Source organism: Fukomys damarensis, unplaced genomic scaffold (genome assembly GCF_012274545.1).
Source record: "Fukomys damarensis isolate Sample0158 unplaced genomic scaffold, DMR_v1.0_HiC HiC_scaffold_39, whole genome shotgun sequence".
Lineage (NCBI taxonomy): Eukaryota > Metazoa > Chordata > Mammalia > Rodentia > Bathyergidae > Fukomys > Fukomys damarensis.
In genome coordinates, this window is record NW_022900951.1 from 67001097 (window position 1) to 67022669 (window position 21573).

At 32.7% G+C, this 21573-nt stretch overlaps 1 protein-coding gene across 4 annotated transcripts in view; it reads right to left on the minus strand.

The window, feature by feature from the left end:
• Positions 1–21573, minus strand: part of Chm (CHM Rab escort protein) — a 218887-nt gene that overhangs the window by 133331 nt on the left and 63983 nt on the right. For all 4 annotated transcript variants that reach the window (XM_010612875.3, XM_010612874.3, XM_010612876.3 and 1 more), the window contains exons 3-8: positions 19973–20045; positions 16833–16954; positions 8434–8806; positions 5420–5536; positions 4633–4753; positions 3682–3907 (exon numbers count right to left, since the gene is read on the minus strand). In XM_010612875.3, the coding sequence (XP_010611177.1) occupies positions 3682–3907; positions 4633–4753; positions 5420–5536; positions 8434–8806; positions 16833–16954; positions 19973–20045 (1032 nt within the window). The remainder of the gene's footprint in view (positions 1–3681; positions 3908–4632; positions 4754–5419; positions 5537–8433; positions 8807–16832; positions 16955–19972; positions 20046–21573) is intronic.

Here is a 21573-nt window from a genome sequence, read left to right on the forward strand (position 1 = left end):
AGACAGTGTCTCACTATGTAGTTGAGACTGACCTGGAACTCATTATGTAGCCCAGTCTGGTCTCAAACTCACAGCGATCTTCCTGACTCAGCCTCCTGAGTGCTAGGGTTACAGGCATGTGCCAACATGTCTGGCTGTTGTTTCTATTTTTGTCTCAATTTATTTATGACAGTGGGGTATTGAGATCCCCCACTACTATCATATTAGTGCTTATTTGATTTTTTAACATTTGCTTTATGTAGTTTGTTTTATGTAGTTGTGTGCCCTAGTATTAGGTGCATATCTATGATTTATGGTTGCCATCTCTTTCTCTTGGAAGACCCTTTACAAGAATGTAATGTCCTTCTTTGTCTCTCTTAGTTTTCATTTGAAATCCATTTTATCTGCAAATAGGATAGCTACTCCTGCTTTTTTAAGGGTTCCTGTCAAATGGAGTATAGTTTTACACCCTTTATCTCTCAGTCTGTGAGTTTCTTTTTGAATTAAATATGTTTCTTGTATGCAGCATATTGTTACATCTTCTTGACCCATTGTGAAAGTCTATTTCTTTTGATTGGTGACTTGAGCCCATCAACATTCATGAGTATAACTGATATCTATTGAGTTATAAGTGTCATGACCTTTCCTCTTGTTCGATTCTCTCCCTTTGCATTTAATTTCTTGTCTTGGCTGATTGATTCATTCTTTTGGGCTTCCTGGGGTTGTGATTCTCATTGTTTTTTCCTAGGATATTGTTTAAAAAATTTTTGGAGTGTTGGTTTAGTAGTTATGAAGTTCTTCAGGTGTTCTTTTTCATGAAAGTATCTTATTTCTCCATCAATTGTGAAAGATAGTTTTACAGGATACATCAATCTGATTTGGAGGTTTTCTTTTAGGGCTTAAAATACTTTACTGCAGGCTCTTTTTTACTTGAGGGTTTATGTTGAGAAGTCTCCTGTTATTCTGATGGGCTTCCTTTGTGTGTAATGTCTTTTCTCTAACTACTTGTACAATTTTGCTCTTCTCTTGGTGTTATGGACTCTTCACTATTATATGCCTAAGCATAGATTTTTTTTTTTTTTGATCACTGTTAGTTGGAATCCTATATGCCTCACTTATGTTTAAGTCAAATTCTTTTCCCCTGCTTGGGAGTTTTGTGCTATTACTTCTGTGAACAGTTTTTTTCTTTAATATCATTTGAATTCTCTCCTGTTTCTTCATTGACACCAATCAGTCTTATGTTATTCTTCTTTGCATCATCTAGGAGTTGCTAGATTGATTTCTCGTGGTCCCTTTTTATTTTTTAGAAATTTTTCTTTTCCTGGTCACTAATTGCACGCCTGTCTTCCATATCTGATATTCTGTCTTCACATTGACTCACTCTTCTGTGTAAACTTTCAATGGTGTTTTTAATGTCCTGGATATCTGTTTTATGAATTCTACTTGCTTCCTGTGTCTGCTCTTTTTTATTTGTGTCTGCTCTAGAGTTATTAATCATGTGTTTCACTATGGACATAGTTTGTTTTTATCTGAAAAATGATTTCTGATTTCATTTTTCTTCCAAATCTTCTTTCATTGCCAGTTCAGGGAGTCCAGGTGGTTGAGTATCAGATTGTTCCATCTCATTTCCCCTTGGGGTTGCCTTAGACGATCTGGAAGTGTGATTCTTAGTCTTTTTTATGTGTCTTCTCATTTCAACAGATGAAGCCTGCTGTGCCTTTATTGAGGTGACTCTGCTCACTCATTCAGTTTTAATTCTCAGCAAGTGTGAGAGAGGACTTCTCTCTGCTGCTCACCAGTTCACTGATTCCTGGTTTAACAATGGTAGCCTTCTGGATCCCTGGAGTACTCTGTTTTCCAGACAGACTGCTGGCTGGGCCCCCTGCATATACTTAGGATGGTATCTGGGTGTACCTCTGGCTGGGACCTGCCCACCTGCATAGCTGTTGTCAGAGAGGGCCTTTGGCTGGGGGCTGTGCACCCGAGTTGCTGGTGTCTGAGTGGGCTTCTTGGTGTGGTGGCATGCACTTACTGATGGTATCTTGATGGTCCTCTGGCTGTGGACTCTGTGCCTGCACAGCTGCTTTTCAGGTGGGCCTTTGGCTGGGGCCCAGACTGGGCACCCATACCACTGTTGTTCACTTCAGCAGTTCATCTTTCTAGTAAATCATATATTGAAGCAATATCAAATTTCTTACATATTTTTCCTGTATATAACACAACTTATAAAATATGTGTGACCAAGCTGTTCACATTAATAAGGTTTCAGGCCTTCCACAGGGTACTAGAATGTATAGGAGAAACCTAAAGTCATACACAGAATTTTTGAACTTCATGGGGGTGGAAGGACGTAGCAACTATAACCTCAGTGATGTTCTATGGTCAACTGCACTAAACTCTTAAGTTTCCACCCAAGTACAGAAAAGGACAGTGAAAGGAGAGGTAAGCTGAATAATTCTCCTAAAAATAAAAACAAAGGAGATAATAAAGAGCAGAAATGAATAAACCATCATACAAAGTTATAAACTAGAGAAAAACAAATTTGATTCCAGTAAAACATATCAGATTTTATAACTCACCCAAGGCTACATGGCTAACAAATGAAGAAGCCTTCAATCCTGGAAGCTTGTCTCCAGAGTCCAGTTTTTTAATGACTATACATCTTACCTCACCAAAAAAACTGAGGATAAAAGCAGAGCCTGCTCTGTTTGACTAGATCAATTTAAGTTTCCTCCATGTACCATAAATACATTAAGACAAAATACATATTTGATACATAAAACTACAAAGGATAACTATTTAGAATATATTTTAAAACTGCTGCTAATCACTTAGGAAAGACAAAAACCAAATAAAAAATGGACCAGTAATGTCAAACCTTTTAGAGCTTTCAATGACACCAACAGCTGACTGCAACACTTACAGCATAGGTTCACTAACGACTGTTCTAAACCACGAATGGTCAACATATAAGAAGAGGCTCAAAATCATAGTCAGGGCAATACAAGAAAAAAAAACACAATTTTGTATGAGTTAGGCTGACAAACATTTTAAAATAGCAGCAAATACCTAGAGCTATGAAACTTCTTATACACTATTAGTAGGATGTAATAGGTACAAATGTCTGGAGAAACATCTGGGCACTATGGTATAAAATGTTAAACATTTATATATTCCATGATTAAAGAATTCCATTCCTAAATATATATCCTAGAGAAACTCTTGAACATATATATGCTGAAACATCAGCAAAGATGGTAATAGCAAAAATCTAGAAACATCCTATGTTCACTGACAGAAAAAGGGGAAAGGATTGTGATATATTCTCAATGAAACACTATCAATAAGCACAATTATACATAAGAATGATGCTTTGAAACATAACATAGACGAAAAAAAGAATTCATCATTTTTTTTTTTTGTACCAGGGAGCAAACTGGGGACCTTGCGCTTGTGAGCCAGGCAGCAGCACCACTGAGCTAAATCCCTGGCATTCAGGATGCTTTTATAAAGCTCAAAAGCAGCTCAAACTGAATACATCACTTAGATGAATGGGTAAGAAATTAACAGATTTTTTAAAAGTAGAACAAAGTATATGTTTACAAATACTACATCCTGACTAAATTTTTAATTTTTGTTGTAATTTTAATGTTATTCAAGTATAATTTTTAGAAGAGATCAGAAAAGCAATGTGAAACCTACCTGCAGAAACACTGCGGGAGTTCTCCTTGACCATACAAAGGAAACAAAAAAGGAGTATTTCCATATCGTCCAAGACAATGAAGAAAGTTTTTGGTAGCTTTGAGACCATCTATGGTACTGCTGGTTGTTTCTGATGTCATTGCAATAGAATGCAACACAAAATATTGGAGGTTGGGTGTAAGCTTTTGAGTTTTTAAAAATTCAGAAAATGTTATTTTCTCATACGCTATGAAAAGAAACATGAAAATTTAGCAATTAAAATCAGAACAAAACTTTCAAACCATCCTACACAAATTTAATCAAGTCTGTTTAAAGGACTGCATAAAAATCATAGGTGGTATAATTATTATTACATTTTGAAGAGTGACTGATGATACTAAGAAGAAAAAATGTAGTAAGTTCAGGAATCTAATTGGACTGATGGTAAAATTTTAAGCTTTAAATCATGAATCATTGCATGGTGTTTTACAAATTAAAAAAAAAGAAAATCATTAAATAATTCAGTGGGCTGGCAATGATTTCAATAATCTCTTTAATAAACTTCAAACTAAAACCAATAATTGCATTTGAAAACATTAAATATGAAAAATTGGAATTCTACTGATGAAAATGATAGAACATTTTACTTTTACTAAATGTATACTCCTTAATAAAACTTACAATGATAAATGGGCCAAAAAACAATTAAACTATTTTTTCTGTGACTACTGGAATTAGTCACACTACCACATAATCATAATCACACATCAAAACATAAGGAACCCCTATAAACTATTCTTTAAAATCAGGAACAAAAATGATGTGATTATACAATTACTGGTACGGAATAATAATTTCACTACAAAAAAACCTTATGATGCATTTTGAAAACAATAACAGGTGACTAGTAAAGCACAGCAATTATATAAAAGTTGAAATAATTAGAGAATACAATTTAAAGATCAAAAATACCTTTATATTCATCAGGGTGTTTCTCATATTCCATACAAAATGTAAGAAATTTCATTAGCATTCGTTTTTCTATCACAGTGAGTTGTTTATTATTAAAGACATCTGCTCTGGAACAAGGAACCTAAAAAAGATGATTTCTAGTTTAAAAACTGCTTCCTAATAATACATGTATTTCAAATTACATTTTACTCTTTATGTTTAATGGGGATATTACTTCCTTTTTAGTCTAGCTGTTTCATGTTAAATTGCATCAGTTTTAATATCATCTCTGTTAACATCAGGGCTTATTGAGCATTCTTAATTCTCCCAAGCTGTTCTTTATACAATTAAAAGGCCAACAGCATATTTCCCTTAATAGAGAATGAGTGGCAGTTCAATCTAGCAGTGAGATCAAATACAGTGGTTTCTCCATTCACAAATTTAATTCATTCCACCATTCTGAGAATGGCTGCATCAGTGTCAATGCAGCGAAGATGGCCAATCTCATGTTCTTCACCTAATGCAAACTTTTTCAATGGAAGTAAAATTCTGTCCAACACTTCTGTTTGCAACTTGAATTGTTTGTGAATAGAAATATTCATGAACTGAGATATTACTGTAACTCATAAAAATACTGTTATTAGAAATTTTAATTAAGCAAATCTTACCATTTACATTTGTAAACCACCATGCAAGATTGCAATTAACTGCCATACTAAAAAATAACAATCTTATTTGTTTATCCTTTCCAAATGAACCATAAAAACTTAGACTCATGCCCAATTATAATATGTGATCAGCACAGTACCTGTTCCACTCTTCCTTCTCGAAATGCAAGAATCCTGGTAATATTTTTAAACTCTGCATATCGACTAACATTAGATTTGATTAGAAGATCAATTAGCAAACCCCGAGAATACAGTAGCTGTAAAAAGAAAACATTTTAGAGGATGAAAGGCAAAATATGAAAAACTGATGAACACTATTAAATATCCATACTTCTTAGATTTTAAAATTACTTATGAAAAGCACTGTATCTATAAGTATTATTATTATATATAACACAAATTATTGCAAGTTCACAATTCACTATCTCAAATTTAAAATCCAAAATCCTCTACAATATACACATCTTTTTTCCTAACTATTTTGGCTAGAAAACGTGATCCAAACTGATTTCAGGGCCTTCTATCTTTGTCCCAATAAATATTAATATTCATTGCATTGAAGCAATGTTAATGTGTTCAGAGTTTCTACTGAGATCTGTTAAGTTACAGACTAACTCTTCATATCAGCACATGCAGTGTATTACTATCTAAAACAATTATTTTAAAAAAACTTCAATAACAACATACCAGGAGCTAAGAGTTTTGAATGAGGGACTACAGACTGATATAAAGCCAGGTGGCTAAATCAACCAATAGACCAACCCACTACACCAAAAATGAAGATAAGAGGTGCTTTTCCACTTTATCTAATCATAAGATTTTTCAGTAATCCTAGATGTCTAGGTTTATGTGAGGTCTGTCCATTCGTCCATCCGTTCCTTCCTTCTTTTTTTTTGTACCTGAAATTGAACTCAGGACCTTGTGCTTAGTAGGCAGGTGCAGTGCCACTGAGCTGAATCCCTGGCCCAAGGTATGTCTCTCTTAAGAAATGAGGATTATTAGTGTCAGCATGTATATGGGAAATTGATTAATCTCTCAACATTTCCCACAATTATCAGGACAAAAACAATAATTAAAACAGCATTATCTAGCTTGTTTTAAATTTTACCATATTATTAAATGCAATAGACTTGTCTACTTTCTAAAATCAACATACTTTTATATAATGTGTATAACTTGATAAATGTTAAAGTAGAAATCTTACACAGGGAATAAGTGGGAAAAATTAAACTTGTTTTACTATAGAAAGAGGGAATCTCAAAAATCAAATCTAAATAGGTAGTCTGAACATCTAAAAAGACTGTAAAGATTTTCAGTGTCACTTAAGTGACACTCTCCAAATTCTTATTTTACTTCAGCATTGTGCAGAACAAAATTGCCCATTTCTTTACCCTAAGTAAATATGACATATTACTTCATTTTATTCCTAAAACACTACACAACTGATAGATTATTTTTGTAACAATGTATTGCCAAGTCTTAATTGTAAAATAAACAGGTATTTAAGAAAGTATTATTTGTTCAAAAACAAACATTTGAGATTTAAGTATCTCTCAATAGCCATAATAATTTAAAAATTACTGAAGTTCAGAACTAACAAGTGTATATTTAAACATAAGAGTCATTTTCACTGCCCTCTTTTTGATCTACCACACCAATTTCACAGTGATAACCAGCTAAGGAACACTTCAGTTTGATTAAAAAAAGGAAATTATCTATAACCACTAACAATATTTGCTTTAATTTGCATGGTGCCTCCATAGTATTTATAAGATATGGACGGACTTAAAAATGAGTTTTTAAAAAAAAAAATAAATAAATAAAAATGAGTTTTTATTATAAGAATTTGATCTTTTAATTTTTTTTTAGTCTTAACAGTACAACACTACATAGATTTTAGTTAAATAGCTGACTCTGAGCTGTCACTTAAAATGCTAGGCATAGTGGTATATGCCTGAAATACAAGCATTCTGGGAGGCTAAGGCAGGAGAACCAAAGGCCCTGCTGTGGCAACATAGGGAAACCATGTTTCAAAAAATAAATAAATAAATAAAAAATAAATAAATAAACGAAATACAGTAAAAGTAGCTGGGGATATAGTTCAGTAAAAAAGCCTTGGGTTCAATCCCCAGTAACACACACATACAAAAGGCTATATACATGTGTTTTATACAGCATAAAGCCTACTAAATTTGTTAATTATACCATGAAGACTTTGAGATGGAATTATGTTAAAACATCAACTAGTAAGGAAATATCAGGTGACTTTAGGAAAGTAGGCTTAAAATAGATATATGGCAATCATCCTGAACTTTTATGTAAAAACTTCAACTATTAGAACAGACAAAATTTCCAAGGAATAACTGATTAACTCATAAAAGGGAATATACTATTCTCCATTCAGCAGAAACTGAATAAATCAGTATTAAATGATTAACATTTAAAGAAGTGACAATAAATATCCTATATTACTAAGGTTACATATTCTTTTTTTTTTTTTTTTTGGACCAGGGATTGAACTCAGGACCTTGCACTTTTGAGGCAGGCAGTGGCACACTGAGCTACATACCTGGCCCTACATGTTCTTTTTTTTCTATTTGGTACCAGGGATGGAACACAGAACCTTGCACCTGCCAGGCAGGTGCTGTGCTGCTGAGCTAAATCCCTGGGCTGAGTTAAATACTCTCTACATATTTGGTAAAATGAGCACAGTAAATTATTATTGTTACTTTTTCTTTATATGGATCAACCCATGAATATATGCACGATAAAGTACAACTGCCAAATCAACTCTTTCTGGACACTTTCTTTTTTAAACCAGTGGTTTAAACCATTGGTTATTCCTAACCATCTAAGTGTGGGAAAAGATAAAAAAAAATTTCCTTCAAAGTCTCCTTGTCTTAACTCCTTAATTCAACTCTTTATTCATACAAATACCATTCATTATTCTTACACAAATAATTTAATTTTTTACACTAATTCTTCCAATTGAAACAGCACCATCTTTTCCCTTTTCCTTCAAAATACATATTTCAACTGTCCTCAAACTCCTGGGCTTGAACTCAGGATCTAGGATTTATAGAGCAGGATACTATTTTCAATCAATTAGAAGTTAATGTTCTTCTACATTAAATTGGTTGAAATTGGTACTTACCTTTGATACCAAATCAATATTAAATCTCCTGCCTTCTTTAATAATCTGAGAATAAGTAATCCTATTTTTCTTCAGTTGCTTTGTAGTGTCCTCTGCTGTAGACACATTTTCACTTGTTTTCTGTTCTGAAATTTTATCATCACTATGGCTTCCTTTCTCCCCTGTTTCTTCAGCATTGTTTACTTCTAGGGTAATATCTGCTTCACTGCTTGGGGTTTGTTCTGCAGACATCTTACAGCTCAAAGTGCTTAATGACTCATCTACTGTAGGTAGGTGGTTAGGATCTGCAGTTTCTGTGGAGTTTGCAGTTGTCACAGAAGCGTGGTTTTTCTGTAGTGCACCAGTTTCTTCAATATCTTCCTGAAAATTCTGACTAATAAGAAATTAAATAATCATATTATGTTTTTGACAATTCTACATGTTAAACCTGTTATACTGCTTTAACTTTTCATGCCAATTTTTGTAACTTTCTTTTATCTTGTAAAGTTTAGTGCATAATTTTCCATATATGACTCAGACATTAAACATGGATCTCTTAAGGTTTCAATACAATATGAAACATATTTCAAAAATAAAAAAATATTTCAGGATTAAGGAGGTCATGACACATGTGCATTCTTGAGGATTTGGAGAAGACATGGGAAATGCTTTTGAGAAGCAAATCAACATCGCATAGCCTCCAGAATTAACAGATCTGTGTTCAAACATTGACCCTATGACAAGTTACCTCTGTGAACTTAGAATATTTATTCTCTCTGAGATCAAAATTAAGCATCTATATCATGATAATGCCAACTAATACCAGATTTTGAAAATTAAATGATGTATTTTGTTGAAAGAACATGGTACAATGAATGGGAACTAAAATGCTCAACAATGGTTTACGAATGATGATTACTATTGAGGAATGTTTGACTTGGTAATATAAGAGAAATACCTTTAACTAAGTGGGGAAAAACATGAATATTTTCAAGTCAGCTTATCATATCATATCTAACGGAACTTTCTGTATTCTTTCCTTCCATATATGGCTTTACTATTAAGGTCCATCAATCTACTAAAGCCCCATTTCCAAAGTTACTAATAGAGTAAACATTCTTAGTCCATCATTGTTCTGACTGATACACCAGCTTCCCATTCAGTATGCCTGCACCAAGAACTTCTCCTCCACAGCCACTATTTTCATTTAGTTTCCTTATTGCTCAATACCAGTTCCAGTGCCATATATTTGATAGGTTCTAATAAGTAAACTAATCTAATTGCTCAAGAACTAACAGTAGCATTTCCTTCTATCAAATATAAATCCCACTTCTGAAAAACCTTCCTTTTACTATCATTAACCAAATTCCCAACTTCCCTAAATCTTTGCTCTCTTCTCTACCAACTTTTCAACACAGCACCACTAAAACCACATTTATCAACACAAATCTCCACATTTTGTACCATATCATGGTTTTACTCTTTCCACTTCCCATAGTACTAACAATACCCCATTCCCTAATATGACCACATATGTTAGCAATCTAGTCTAATAAAAAGCTTAAATTTCAAACTCAAGAATTATTCCTTAACCAGCCACATTCGTTATTCTATGACTATGAACCCATAATATAAACAATTTACCTTGCATTTGTTTAACAATAGTCTTTTGCTATACAATACACGTTAAGCATCCTCAATCTGAAAATCTCAAGTTTGAAAATTTTCCAAATTCTCAAAACTTGTTGAGTGTCAGGTTGATGCTCAAAGGTTTTGGATTTTGGAACATTTTTGGACTTAAATTGTGTGAGTTAAGGATCTTCACCTGATAAAGTCTATGGCAATACACCACACTGTGAAAAAATGCTTGGTGGATATGTGCTCTGTGTATGCAAAGGCATTTTTTTTGGTGGGGTACAAGGAATGAACTCAGGACCTTGCGCTTGTGAGGCAGGTGCAGTGCCACTGAGCTAAATTCACAGCCCTCAAGGATGTTTTAAAATCTTAAACAAAATTATTTGTAGAAAGCACAGAAAGCAATTAGGCCATGATAAAACAATGGTGTATAAATTCAAAAGTATGGGTGCACTGAAAAAATGAAGTTTCTTATTAAAATTAATAAATACAGCAAAAGATGAGATGAATGAAATTCAAATGTTAAGAAATAACATGTCATGTATTTTGAAACAATTGAATAAACTTCATGAAATATAATATAAGAACTACTACCATTAACATCATAGCAATATTTTTCAGATTCAGGAAATCACAGTGGGAAAAAAATCAAGTTCTAGTCCTGCATGAATCACTTAGGCAATTAGGCAAGTCACTTAATCCCTCAGATCCCCAAACCATAAAACGAATCCATCTGCCTTACCATTCATGATAACCAGAAGACAAAAATGCTAACTTATGTAAAAAGTATTTTATAAACTCTAAAATGTTAATTAAATATAAAATATTAAATCACATTTAAGCTATAATAAAACTTGCCACTGTTCAACAGGTTATTTAAAATGTGTGTACTTAGTTTTTCTACATTCACATGATGGAAACTCTTTGGCCACATAAACACACAACAGCACTACTACCATTAACAATACTAATAATATGAAATGTAATTTATATAATTTCTACAGAATTGTTCATGCTCTGTATTAACTTTTAACATTTTGAAAACCAACAAAATTGAAAAGATAGGTGACAACTTTCAGCAAAAGATCCACAATTAAAAATTAAACTAAGAAATGATAGGATTATTAATTACACTTTGCAGATAACACAGAACATAACAATGTCTCTTACTACAGACCATGATGACAATACCACAGAAATTTAGCAAAGCAACTGATCTACTATTCAATGGCTCTCTGTTACATTAAGTGAAAGGGTTTTATAGAACAAATACAATGCATTAACCACTGTTAGACAATATAGAAGACATAAGTCAACATATTTAATTAAATGTGTAAATATAAGGAAAGAAATTCTTTTCTTCTCTTTTTTTGTGCAGAGTCTCGCTTTGTACTTCAGGCAGACCTTGAACTCACTATGTAGCCCAGGTTGGCCTTGAACTCACGGTGATCTCCTGCCTCACAAGTGCTGGGATTACAGATGTGTGCCACCACTGGCACAAAATAAATTTTTAAAGAATTTCGTCAATATTCACAAAAAATTAAGTTTTGCTGTTTTTAACATCATTATTGGTGAAATTCCTAACACTATGGAAAACATAAGCAATAAAAACATGATATTGCAATCATTTTCCATTATAAACAATAGTACTTTTGGAGTTCTGCCAAGCTTGAAGTTAATATCTACTTAAGACATGAGCAACTCCTAAAACATTACATAATTCCTCAGTAAGCAGAATTCTATTCATCAAAATGGCTACCTTATTCTTAATTTAAAACTTTATTTTGTGGTTAAAAAGAAAACAGGTACTTAACCTTTACAGAAAGCTTCAGAATAAACATAGTTCAATTTTATTAGGCTAAATATATTTAAAATCCATAAAAACACATTTGTAATTATAATTAGTGGACTATAGGCCTTCAGAAGAACTTTTTAGTTCTAAAATATTATAATGACTTTAACATATAAAGGAGAAAATAGGGGCTGGGGATTTAGCTCAGCAGTTCGGTGGCCTGCCTTGCAAGCGCAAGGACCTGAGTTCAATCCCCGGTACAAAAAAAATGAATTACACAAATTAAATTAAATCTAATGTCATTTATACTGTTAATTAGAATTCCAAAGGCCATTTATAATACACTAAGTGTATTTTCTAGATAATTTTCCTTAAATACAACTGTTGAAAACAATCAACTGGGGAATTAATTGAGAGATGCTTATAGCTAAATGGATGCACACTGATACTCAAGTGAAATAAATAGGAGCACATGTGTAAAAACCAAATAGTTTCTTGGGTGTGAAAAACTAACAGTGTAAATAAGGATCAAAATGTATAACTGATAATGTGAAATAGGAAAATGTCTAAAGGCATAGAAGTGGAAGAGGTAGGAAAAGGAAAGAAGGGAAAAGAAAAACTGAGAAGAACAAATTCTTTGTAAATAGGGAAGGGTGGAAGGGGTGAAGGGAGGGCAGGGGAATGGGGAAAAAATAAGAGCAAAGATATATCATGTAAAGGTACAAGATCCCAATGATCAATGTAACTGTATTGTATACCTTAAGTGCACCAATAAACTTAATGAAAAAAAAAAAGAAACCCAATAACATGATGCTGTGGAAACAGCACACGCTTTTGTCTTAAAATAAATGTATGTTCAAATCTTGTCTAAAACATATCTGGCTCTTCCAGAGCTTGAGTTTATTCTTCAGAGATATACCTACAATAGATACACATGGCTATTGCACAGAATAAATGAAACTAAATGTAATAAAATATGCAAAACAATAGGATACAGCAAATGCTATGAAGATAATACTAAGTGCTAGTATATTGTCATTCCACTTCCATAAATGAATCATGCAGTAAAAGGTCACTGTATAATAAAAATAGTTATACCTTCAAACTACTAATTAGCACTCTTATTTTAAGCAACACTCACAAAAAGAAAACTGTGATAAAACAATCTGCATAGGCCTCTAGATTTTTAAGACTTGAACATAGAAAAAGCCTTAATGAAACCCAGTATCATTTTATGACAAAAATAAGGATAGAAAGATCTTATCAAAACGATAAATGCCATATATGACAAGTCCACAGCCAACATCATACTACAGGAAAAAACAGAAAGCATTTTTTCTAAAATCAGGAACAACTCAAGGTTATGACTCTCAACACTCCTGTTTAATATAATACTCTAAACTTTAGGCAGATTACAGAAAAGAGAAAGTGACAAATGGTCAAAGAAAAGGAAAGAAGACAAACTGAAGAATTCCAGGAAGATGGCAGAGCAGTAAGCAGCAATAAATCAGCCTCTTGAATATCTGGAGTACAGTTACTAGAAATAACAACTCGAGAAAGAAAAGAAGGGAGGAAGATCTCTGGGAACCAGGAAAGATTTGATAGGAAAACTGGAGCACAGAAATTGAAGAAACACATCACAATACAGCAAAAGGAAGGGGGCACTCTGCACTTGACTCTGAAAAGAAAAGAGTTTCTTAAAAACAAAACAAAACAAAACAAAACAAAAGAAGCTTATAGAAAGACATAAAACCGTTCCTCTGAAGAAGGATTACCTAGGCAGGAAATGGTTATGAAACAACAAAAATATATGTACAATAGGAGAGCATAGCATGATTTCAGGATACATAAAAGATCAACACATGAAAATCAACTGCACTTCTAGAAAATAACAATGATCATGTGAAAACAAAAATTAAAAATAACATTTACAAATGCTCAAAAGAAAATTAAATACTCAACTATACGATTAACAAAAGATGCACAGCATCGCTATGCTAAAAATCACTGTTTTGTTGAATCAAAGACAATCTCTATAAATAGAAATGCATAACCTGTTGATCAACTGGAAGACTCAAAATAATAACGGTGTCAATTCTCCCCTAAAATGATCTATATCTGCATAAGACAATTACTTTCAAATTTCCACCAATGTTTTTAAACATAGGCTTATTAAAGCATTTATAGGGAAAGGCATAAACTCTAGAATAGGTAAAACAATCCTGACAAAAAAAATAAATTGGGTGGAATCATTCTACCAGATATCTGGGCCTATGACAAAGCTATAGTGATGAAGACATTATAATATTAATGGAGGAAAAAAACATAAAGGTCAATGGAATTATATAAAGAACCCAGAAATACACCCACCTCAGTACAGAAGAGCCTTTTCAACAAATGTTGCTGAAGCAATGATGGTCTGGGGGGGGCAAAAATCACAGACTCAAACCTCACACTTTCTACAAAAATGAACTCAAAGTGGACCATGGACTTAAATATACAATATAAAACTATAAAACAACTTTTAAAAATAAGAATTACTCTTCTGGATCTATACCTAGGAAAAAGAGTTCTCATAGTTGACAACAAAAGCATAATCCATAAAAGAAAAAAATGATAAACTAGACTTCATTAGAAGGAAAAACATTTGTTCTGTAAAATATTTTCTTTAGAGAGAATAAAAAGATGCCATTGGCTAGAAACAATATTCTCAAACCATGTATCTGGCAAAGGACATACAACTAGAATAAATAAGTCTGAAAACAGTAGTAAAAAAATTCCAACTAAAAACATAAGATATTAATAGATATTTCATTAAAATGAAATATAGATGGGATATAGATGGTAAATAAGCACATGAAAAGGTATTCAAAATCAGTCATTAAGGAAATGCATATTAGGATCATAAATAGGTATTATCACACACCTATCAGAATAGCTAAAATAGAAAGAAGTGACATCAAGGCTGGGTATTTAGCTCAGTGGTTCCACCATCTGCCTCGCAAGTGAAAGGTCCTGAGTTTGATGCCCAGTACCCTAGAAAAAGAAGTGACATCAAGTTCATATGAAGAGGTGGAGAAATTGGATTATTTATGTATTTCCAGTAGGAATTTAAAATAATACAGTTCTTCTAAAATAGAGCTTGGCACTGAAAACAAACATACAAACAAAAACCAAAAACAAAATCTAAACATGCAATTACCATATGATCCAGTAATTTTATAGTTGAATATTTATACCCCCCCCAAAAAAAAAGCTCTTATCCCATAGGAAGATTTATCTTTGAGTACTGTTAAAACTTGGACACAAAACATTTCACAGATTTATTTTTAACAGCCAAAAACTGGAAAAAAGCCCAGATGTTTTTTAATGGGTAAATAATTTAACAACTTACATATTTATCACAGAATACTACTCAGCAGGAAGAAAATGAAATGTCTTTGATGTACAGAACAACCTCTATAAACCTCCAGAGAATAATGCTGATTTTAAAAAGCCAATAAAGGTTACATACCATATAGTTCCTTCTGTATATTATTCTCAAAAAGAGAAGAGGCTAGAGTAGAAAACCGATTAGTGGTTGCCAGGAATTAGACTGGTGGTGAGGAAACAAATAGAAGTAAAGAGAAGAGGTATTGTTACAAAAATACAAGAAGCATCCTTGTAATAATGGAAGTATCCTGTTTTGTAACAACTGTGATAATAGGTACATAAATTTGTATGTGTGATAAAATTGTTTAGACACACAGACACAAATCCTATGTTCACAAATGTAACACAGATATGAACAGCACACAACAAAGAGTGAGGAACTTGTACTGATACTTTTGATCGTTCAAAAAAGGTAATGTGTTGAGGGTTCTCCTGGTGTACAAAGTCATTTACCACCATACTAAATAGCCCAAAGTCTGCTCTCACCTTACTGGTGCAATCGTCCCTTTTGTTAGTTTAATATCTAGCACCTAAAATAGCACATTAGAGCTCAGAAAGATTTTTGCAATCACATAATCCAGTGATGGGGAACCTTGCAGGGCTCTCAATGATACTTACAGGCCGTGGCAGCACATGTGCCATGGATTCTCCACCACTGAGCCCAAACCCTTCATGTTTCACTAATGATAAAACAAAGCCCAAAGCAGGGACGTCTCTTGCTGTTTTGTAAGTGTGAAAAAAAAATTCAGTGAGTGCTGCTGTAAAGTGACACGCAATATTACAGTATGTCCTAATCCACAATATTCACCAGATCTGGCACCACATGACATCTGGCTTTTCCCCAAAGTCAAAATGACCATGAAAGGTAAACATTTTGAATTGATTCAGAGTATCAAGGCAGCAAGGACAGTGCAATTAAAGACATTTATGAGAAAGGACTTCCAGAACTGCTTTAGAAAGGGCCAATAACAATGAGATAAGTTTGTTGGAGGTGAAGGGAGGTATTTTGAGGGAGATTAATGAAAATGTGTCTTTCACTAAATACTTTTTAATTTAAATACTCATCGTTTTTTTGAGCATGCCTTGTATCACAACCATTGAATTTACTCTTTAAATTGAAAGTTATAATCTTCAATTTTGCTACATTGAATATTATTCAAGAAGGATGGTAAACGTGGAAGAACACTGAAGTAGGAATAAAGAACAATGAGGCATAATATTGGTCTCCACCAATTCACACAACTTTTGGCAAGCTGCATAAGCTCTGGACTCTATCAAGGATTTTGTAAAAAAATTGTAACTAATACTACATGCCCTACTCTAACACGAGATTTCTGTGAAGATCAAATGAGACAATGTATTTAAAAGTTTGGTAAATTATTAGGCATTAATTGAAAATGTCATTATAATCAAATTAGAAGAAATGGAAATTTACACATTTAAAAACAGCAAACACCATTATATCAATTTGACTTAACCATCAAATTCTTACTCTTGGCTTCTGAGTAGACATGAAAAAAAATCACTCATTTAGTTTATCCTAAATATATACTTTTCATACCTGGCATAACAAACTACTTCCACATTTTGAATTGTTTTGTTCTTCTTATTAAGAGCAATGGCCTCTTCATTTTCAAGGATCTGCTCTTGCCACGTGGAACTTTCAATTACAATGTCGTTTTCCTAAGCAAAATACAGACAAGAAGTTTTAATTAATTAAATTGAGCAATTAGAACCCTTGATTTTCTAATAAAATTTGTCTAAACCCATGATATTCCTTTAAACACATTAAATCTCAAAAAGGAACATCGCTTCAGAGTCACTTAAGCAATTCAAACAGTGTGCCGACTTCAAAAAGAGGAAAAAAAAGCAATATGAAAAATCTATGCTATCAAATACTAGCCTTGTTATAGATTTCTACCAAAATATGTAATATTTTGATACAGTCATTTGGACATGGCTGTTTTGATAATGCTTAAGAACCACAACAACTAACTTTCTACTTACTGAGAAACAAACATACGTGTTTTCAATTATTGTTAATAGAACAGTTTTATTTTGTTACATCTAGTTGTAAAAACAGCAGGATAAAAATTTCTTTCATTCAATTTACTTTTACATCTTTGAAGGGTAGTCACTACGCATGTCATATTTTTAAAGTATATCAGTATTTTTGAAAAGTCTTCAGCATAAATAAGGACTCTATAATGAGCAGTTCTGAATATCCTGTATTTCACAAAGACAATAAAAACAACAATGTATTATAAAGCATGCAAACTACTAGGGGCTGAAAGTGGTCCCTTAAGATTTTCAATAATTCCTAACTACATTTTATGGAGAAAATTACATGATATAGCAGTATGTGTATACAAAGGATTTTTAAATGTCAAGATATGCCTTGTCCAAATTCCAGGATCAATTTTTACTCTGTTTAAAATTTTATTTTATATATTTATTTATTTGTTTTTTGTTTGTTTGTCTGTTTGTGTTTGTTTGTTTTTTGGAACCAGGGATTGAACTCAGGACCTTGTACTTGCAAAGCAAGTGGCGGAACCACTGAGCTACATCCCCGGCACTTGTTTCAAATTTTAAACTATTTGATGCACATATTCTTCAGAGAAAACATTTTTTTGTGTGGAATGGGAATTGAACTCAAGGCCTTCATGCTGAACTACATCTCCAACCCTTTTCATTTTGAAACAGGGTCCTGCTAAGTCATTAAATTGCTCGAGGGCTGGGGATTTAGCTCAGCGGTTCGGTGGACTGCTTCACAAGCGCAAGGACCCGAGTTCGATTTCCCAGGACCAAAAAAAAAAAATTGCTTGAGCTAGACTCAAACTTCAGTCCTCCTGCCTTAGCCTCCCAGACCGCTGCGATTACACCTGGCCAGAAAAAGAGTTTTTTGAAAATGTGACATTTTATTCAATCGACTAGGAATGAAATATAAATATATTATTATTTGTGTTAAATAAGTTCATATCTGAAAATTTCTAAATCTAAAATTTCATAAAGTACGTTAATATATTTAAGAGGCTGTGTTGTGTTAAATTTCATAACTTAATCTGAAGAAAAGTAGTGGCATATAACTCTTAATATAAAGTGTAATATTAGATATTATTAAATATTCTGACATAAGTAGAAGGGAAGGTAGATTACAATTTCAAATGTGTAGACATGAGATTTTCAACCTGAAAAAGAACAGTAGTAGATAAAAGAGGTAAAGTAAAGGAGAAAAGGATATAGTAAAAGAATCAAGATCCTGGAGTAAAGCAAGCATTAAAATGAATGTAAAATTAAAGTAAATATGTTTGTATTTAAATAAATCTAACCTATTACCAAAAGTGACTTTTAAAAACACTATTACTCAACACAAGTTTTTCATTTAGTTAACTGGGGTATTTGTTGCTCTAGTGGTTGCTGCTCTGAGAATCTAGTAACTTTTCTCACAAAGTAATAAATATGTATAAATATAAGGCGCCTTTCATGCATTGTAACAAAAGTAAGGTCTAAAGCAGTTTCTGATCAACTTATATTATGAGTGCGTTAGGCACATAAGTAAAACAGCTACATCTCTACTTATATCACTCTTGGTTTGCATATAATCTGAATCATTATGTAAAGTATTACTTTACAAATATTGTTTATTTCTCTATACTCATTTCATAAAATGACATTCAGACTGTAACTTTGCTGGATCTTGAATATCTGTCATGTATACCATTAAATCAAGCAATACAACTACAATGCTTAGTATGATGACTGGCATATACTTTAGCCACCTTATTCTTAGCAAACTGAACAGAGTTTTCTAGAATACATCACTCTACTTTTTAAACAGTTGAAATTTTTTAAAGAGAGCACTTTCTTTTTGTTTTGGTGCCTGGGATCGAACTCAGGACCTTACACTTGCGAGGCAGGTAGTAGAACCACTGAGCTAAATCCCCAGCCCTAAAGCAAGCACTTTCTAATTCCATGTAAGATGTTTCTAGTAAGAATTTCAAGCCATGTGTGCCCATTTATATAAAATTAGAAATGTTTTTAAAGTCTGTCTTATAAAAATTGGTAAACTCAATAACATAACCAACTCTACATATTATGACACAAGTAATCTCTAAAAGCTTAAATATTAAATAATGATATCCAAACAGCTGTAGTAGTGAGATCCTATCCTTGGAAAAATTTATTGCTTTTATATTATTTTTTCTCTTTTATTGATTCTCTCATATGACTTAAAGGAATATGCGAAAGCTAATACTGACAGAGATCATTTCAAATGAATGCCTATTTCCCTAATAATTGTGAAGATTTTTTGTAGGTTTTATTGTTGTTGTTTAAAATATACTAACTTAAAGACTACTACTAATATGCGAAACTTTGTAAGAACTGGGATGCTTTGTGTGAAAGATAATTGGGTTAAGAAAAAACTTTCTGTATATTTATAGACATACAGAGTAACTAGGAAATAGTGTTAATATAATAACTCTTCAGCCAACTTATACATCTTTAAAAAGTTATATTAGTGATATGAAGGGATCAGAAAAACAGATAAAAAAGTGATTGTACATGTATTTGTCAAGTGAGTGCATAAAAATAAGATATCAATCCTATATTAATATGAAGATTAGGATTTTCTTCAAAGTACGGATATTATATGACACAAAATATAGCCTAGCAAATTAAGACATCAGATAACAACTTTACCTGATATTCCTTTATCCAGGATAACAGCCCTGAAAAGCTAAAACTGGCCCAGTTTCCTCCATAGTAGCTTCTTCTATAAAAATAAGAGTAAAAAAATCAGTAAAAAGTTAGCAATTGTTATCCCTGACCTTTAAATTCATTTTATTTTCCAATACTCTGCCTCAAAAACTTAATAGTTCACATAATTGGGGTGTTAACATAAGAGAAAGTAATAGGCTGAAATAAAATTGGTACTCCAAGATCAAAGGAAAAATCATGTTCTATTAGGAGTTAAAATTATCTTTGGTCTCATTAGTTTCCTTTCTTCATTATGTGAACACTTTCTCATAGCACTGGGTTGGTAACATGACTATATATGACTCCTAAGTTCACAAAAATACTTAGAAAGACATCCCTAATAGTTCTCAAAGACACACACACACACACACACACACACACACACACACACTTGATTACTTTATATAAAGCAGATAAAGTGGTCACTGTAGATAAAATAAAAATAGATTCTGGCAAAGTTATTCTTATCAAGATGTGATAAAATACAATAGGAACAAAATTCTCTCACATAATTGTGTTAAACAGTATTCTTCAATATACAATCATGGGATGATCACTCTGTTTTGAACAGCCCAGAGGTCTCCTCAAAAAGGTCTGGCAAAAGTGACAGACATTAGACTTAAGTGTAGATTTTTTTTAACAAAAAAAAAACCTCTAATTTTGCAATAAATGTTGGTCTTTCCAATCCTTTCAAAGCTAGTCACATTTGTCTGAATCTGACATTTGATCCCACCTACAACACACATTCCAATTCTAATGCTAGAAATTATTCGTTTTATTCACATTTTCATTATATACTCTATCTTTGATGAAATAAAAATCCATAAATGTTCTTTAAAGAATGAAACAAAAATATTTTACATTATATCCCAAATTTTTCTGTCATAATGTTATCAAACATTGTCTTCTCAAAAGTCTGGTATAATTCTCCTCAATTAACTTGATATGGATTAACGAATACTTTATCAAGTAATTACTGCTTCACTGTAACAGAGAAGAGGGTGCAATTAAACACTAAACTCATGGATGATGTAAATTCATACTTAGCTTAGAATCTGCAGGAGCCTTTAAAATTTAGAAAGAATTGCAGCTATACTACTAAACTACTAATTCTAGACGGTCACCCCTTGCTGAAATGTTAAATTGCAGAAACCTGGATGCTGTGAAGCCTGCATCAGAGCCAATGACAGAAGGAGAAAGTGAGCAATGACAAGTATGGAAAAGAAATGGATATTAGCAATGGTGATTTTCCCATAGCAGTTTATAACTTCCTCTCCCTTGCTGAGAATAATACACTTTTGTGATTGCTTTCAATCCTGCAAACACACTTTTGTGATCACTTTCCATCTTCCAAACATAACACTCAACAAAGCCACAAATTATCCTGGATGTTAGGGGAAAACACTGAAGTCACTGTCTATATTTTCTGTGAGATATTTAAATTTCTTTTGAGGGATCACAAGGTCATAGGTGAGTAGCCCAGGCAAACAAATGCGTTAAAGCTTTAAGATCAATGTAAATTCATTTTGGATGGATATATATAT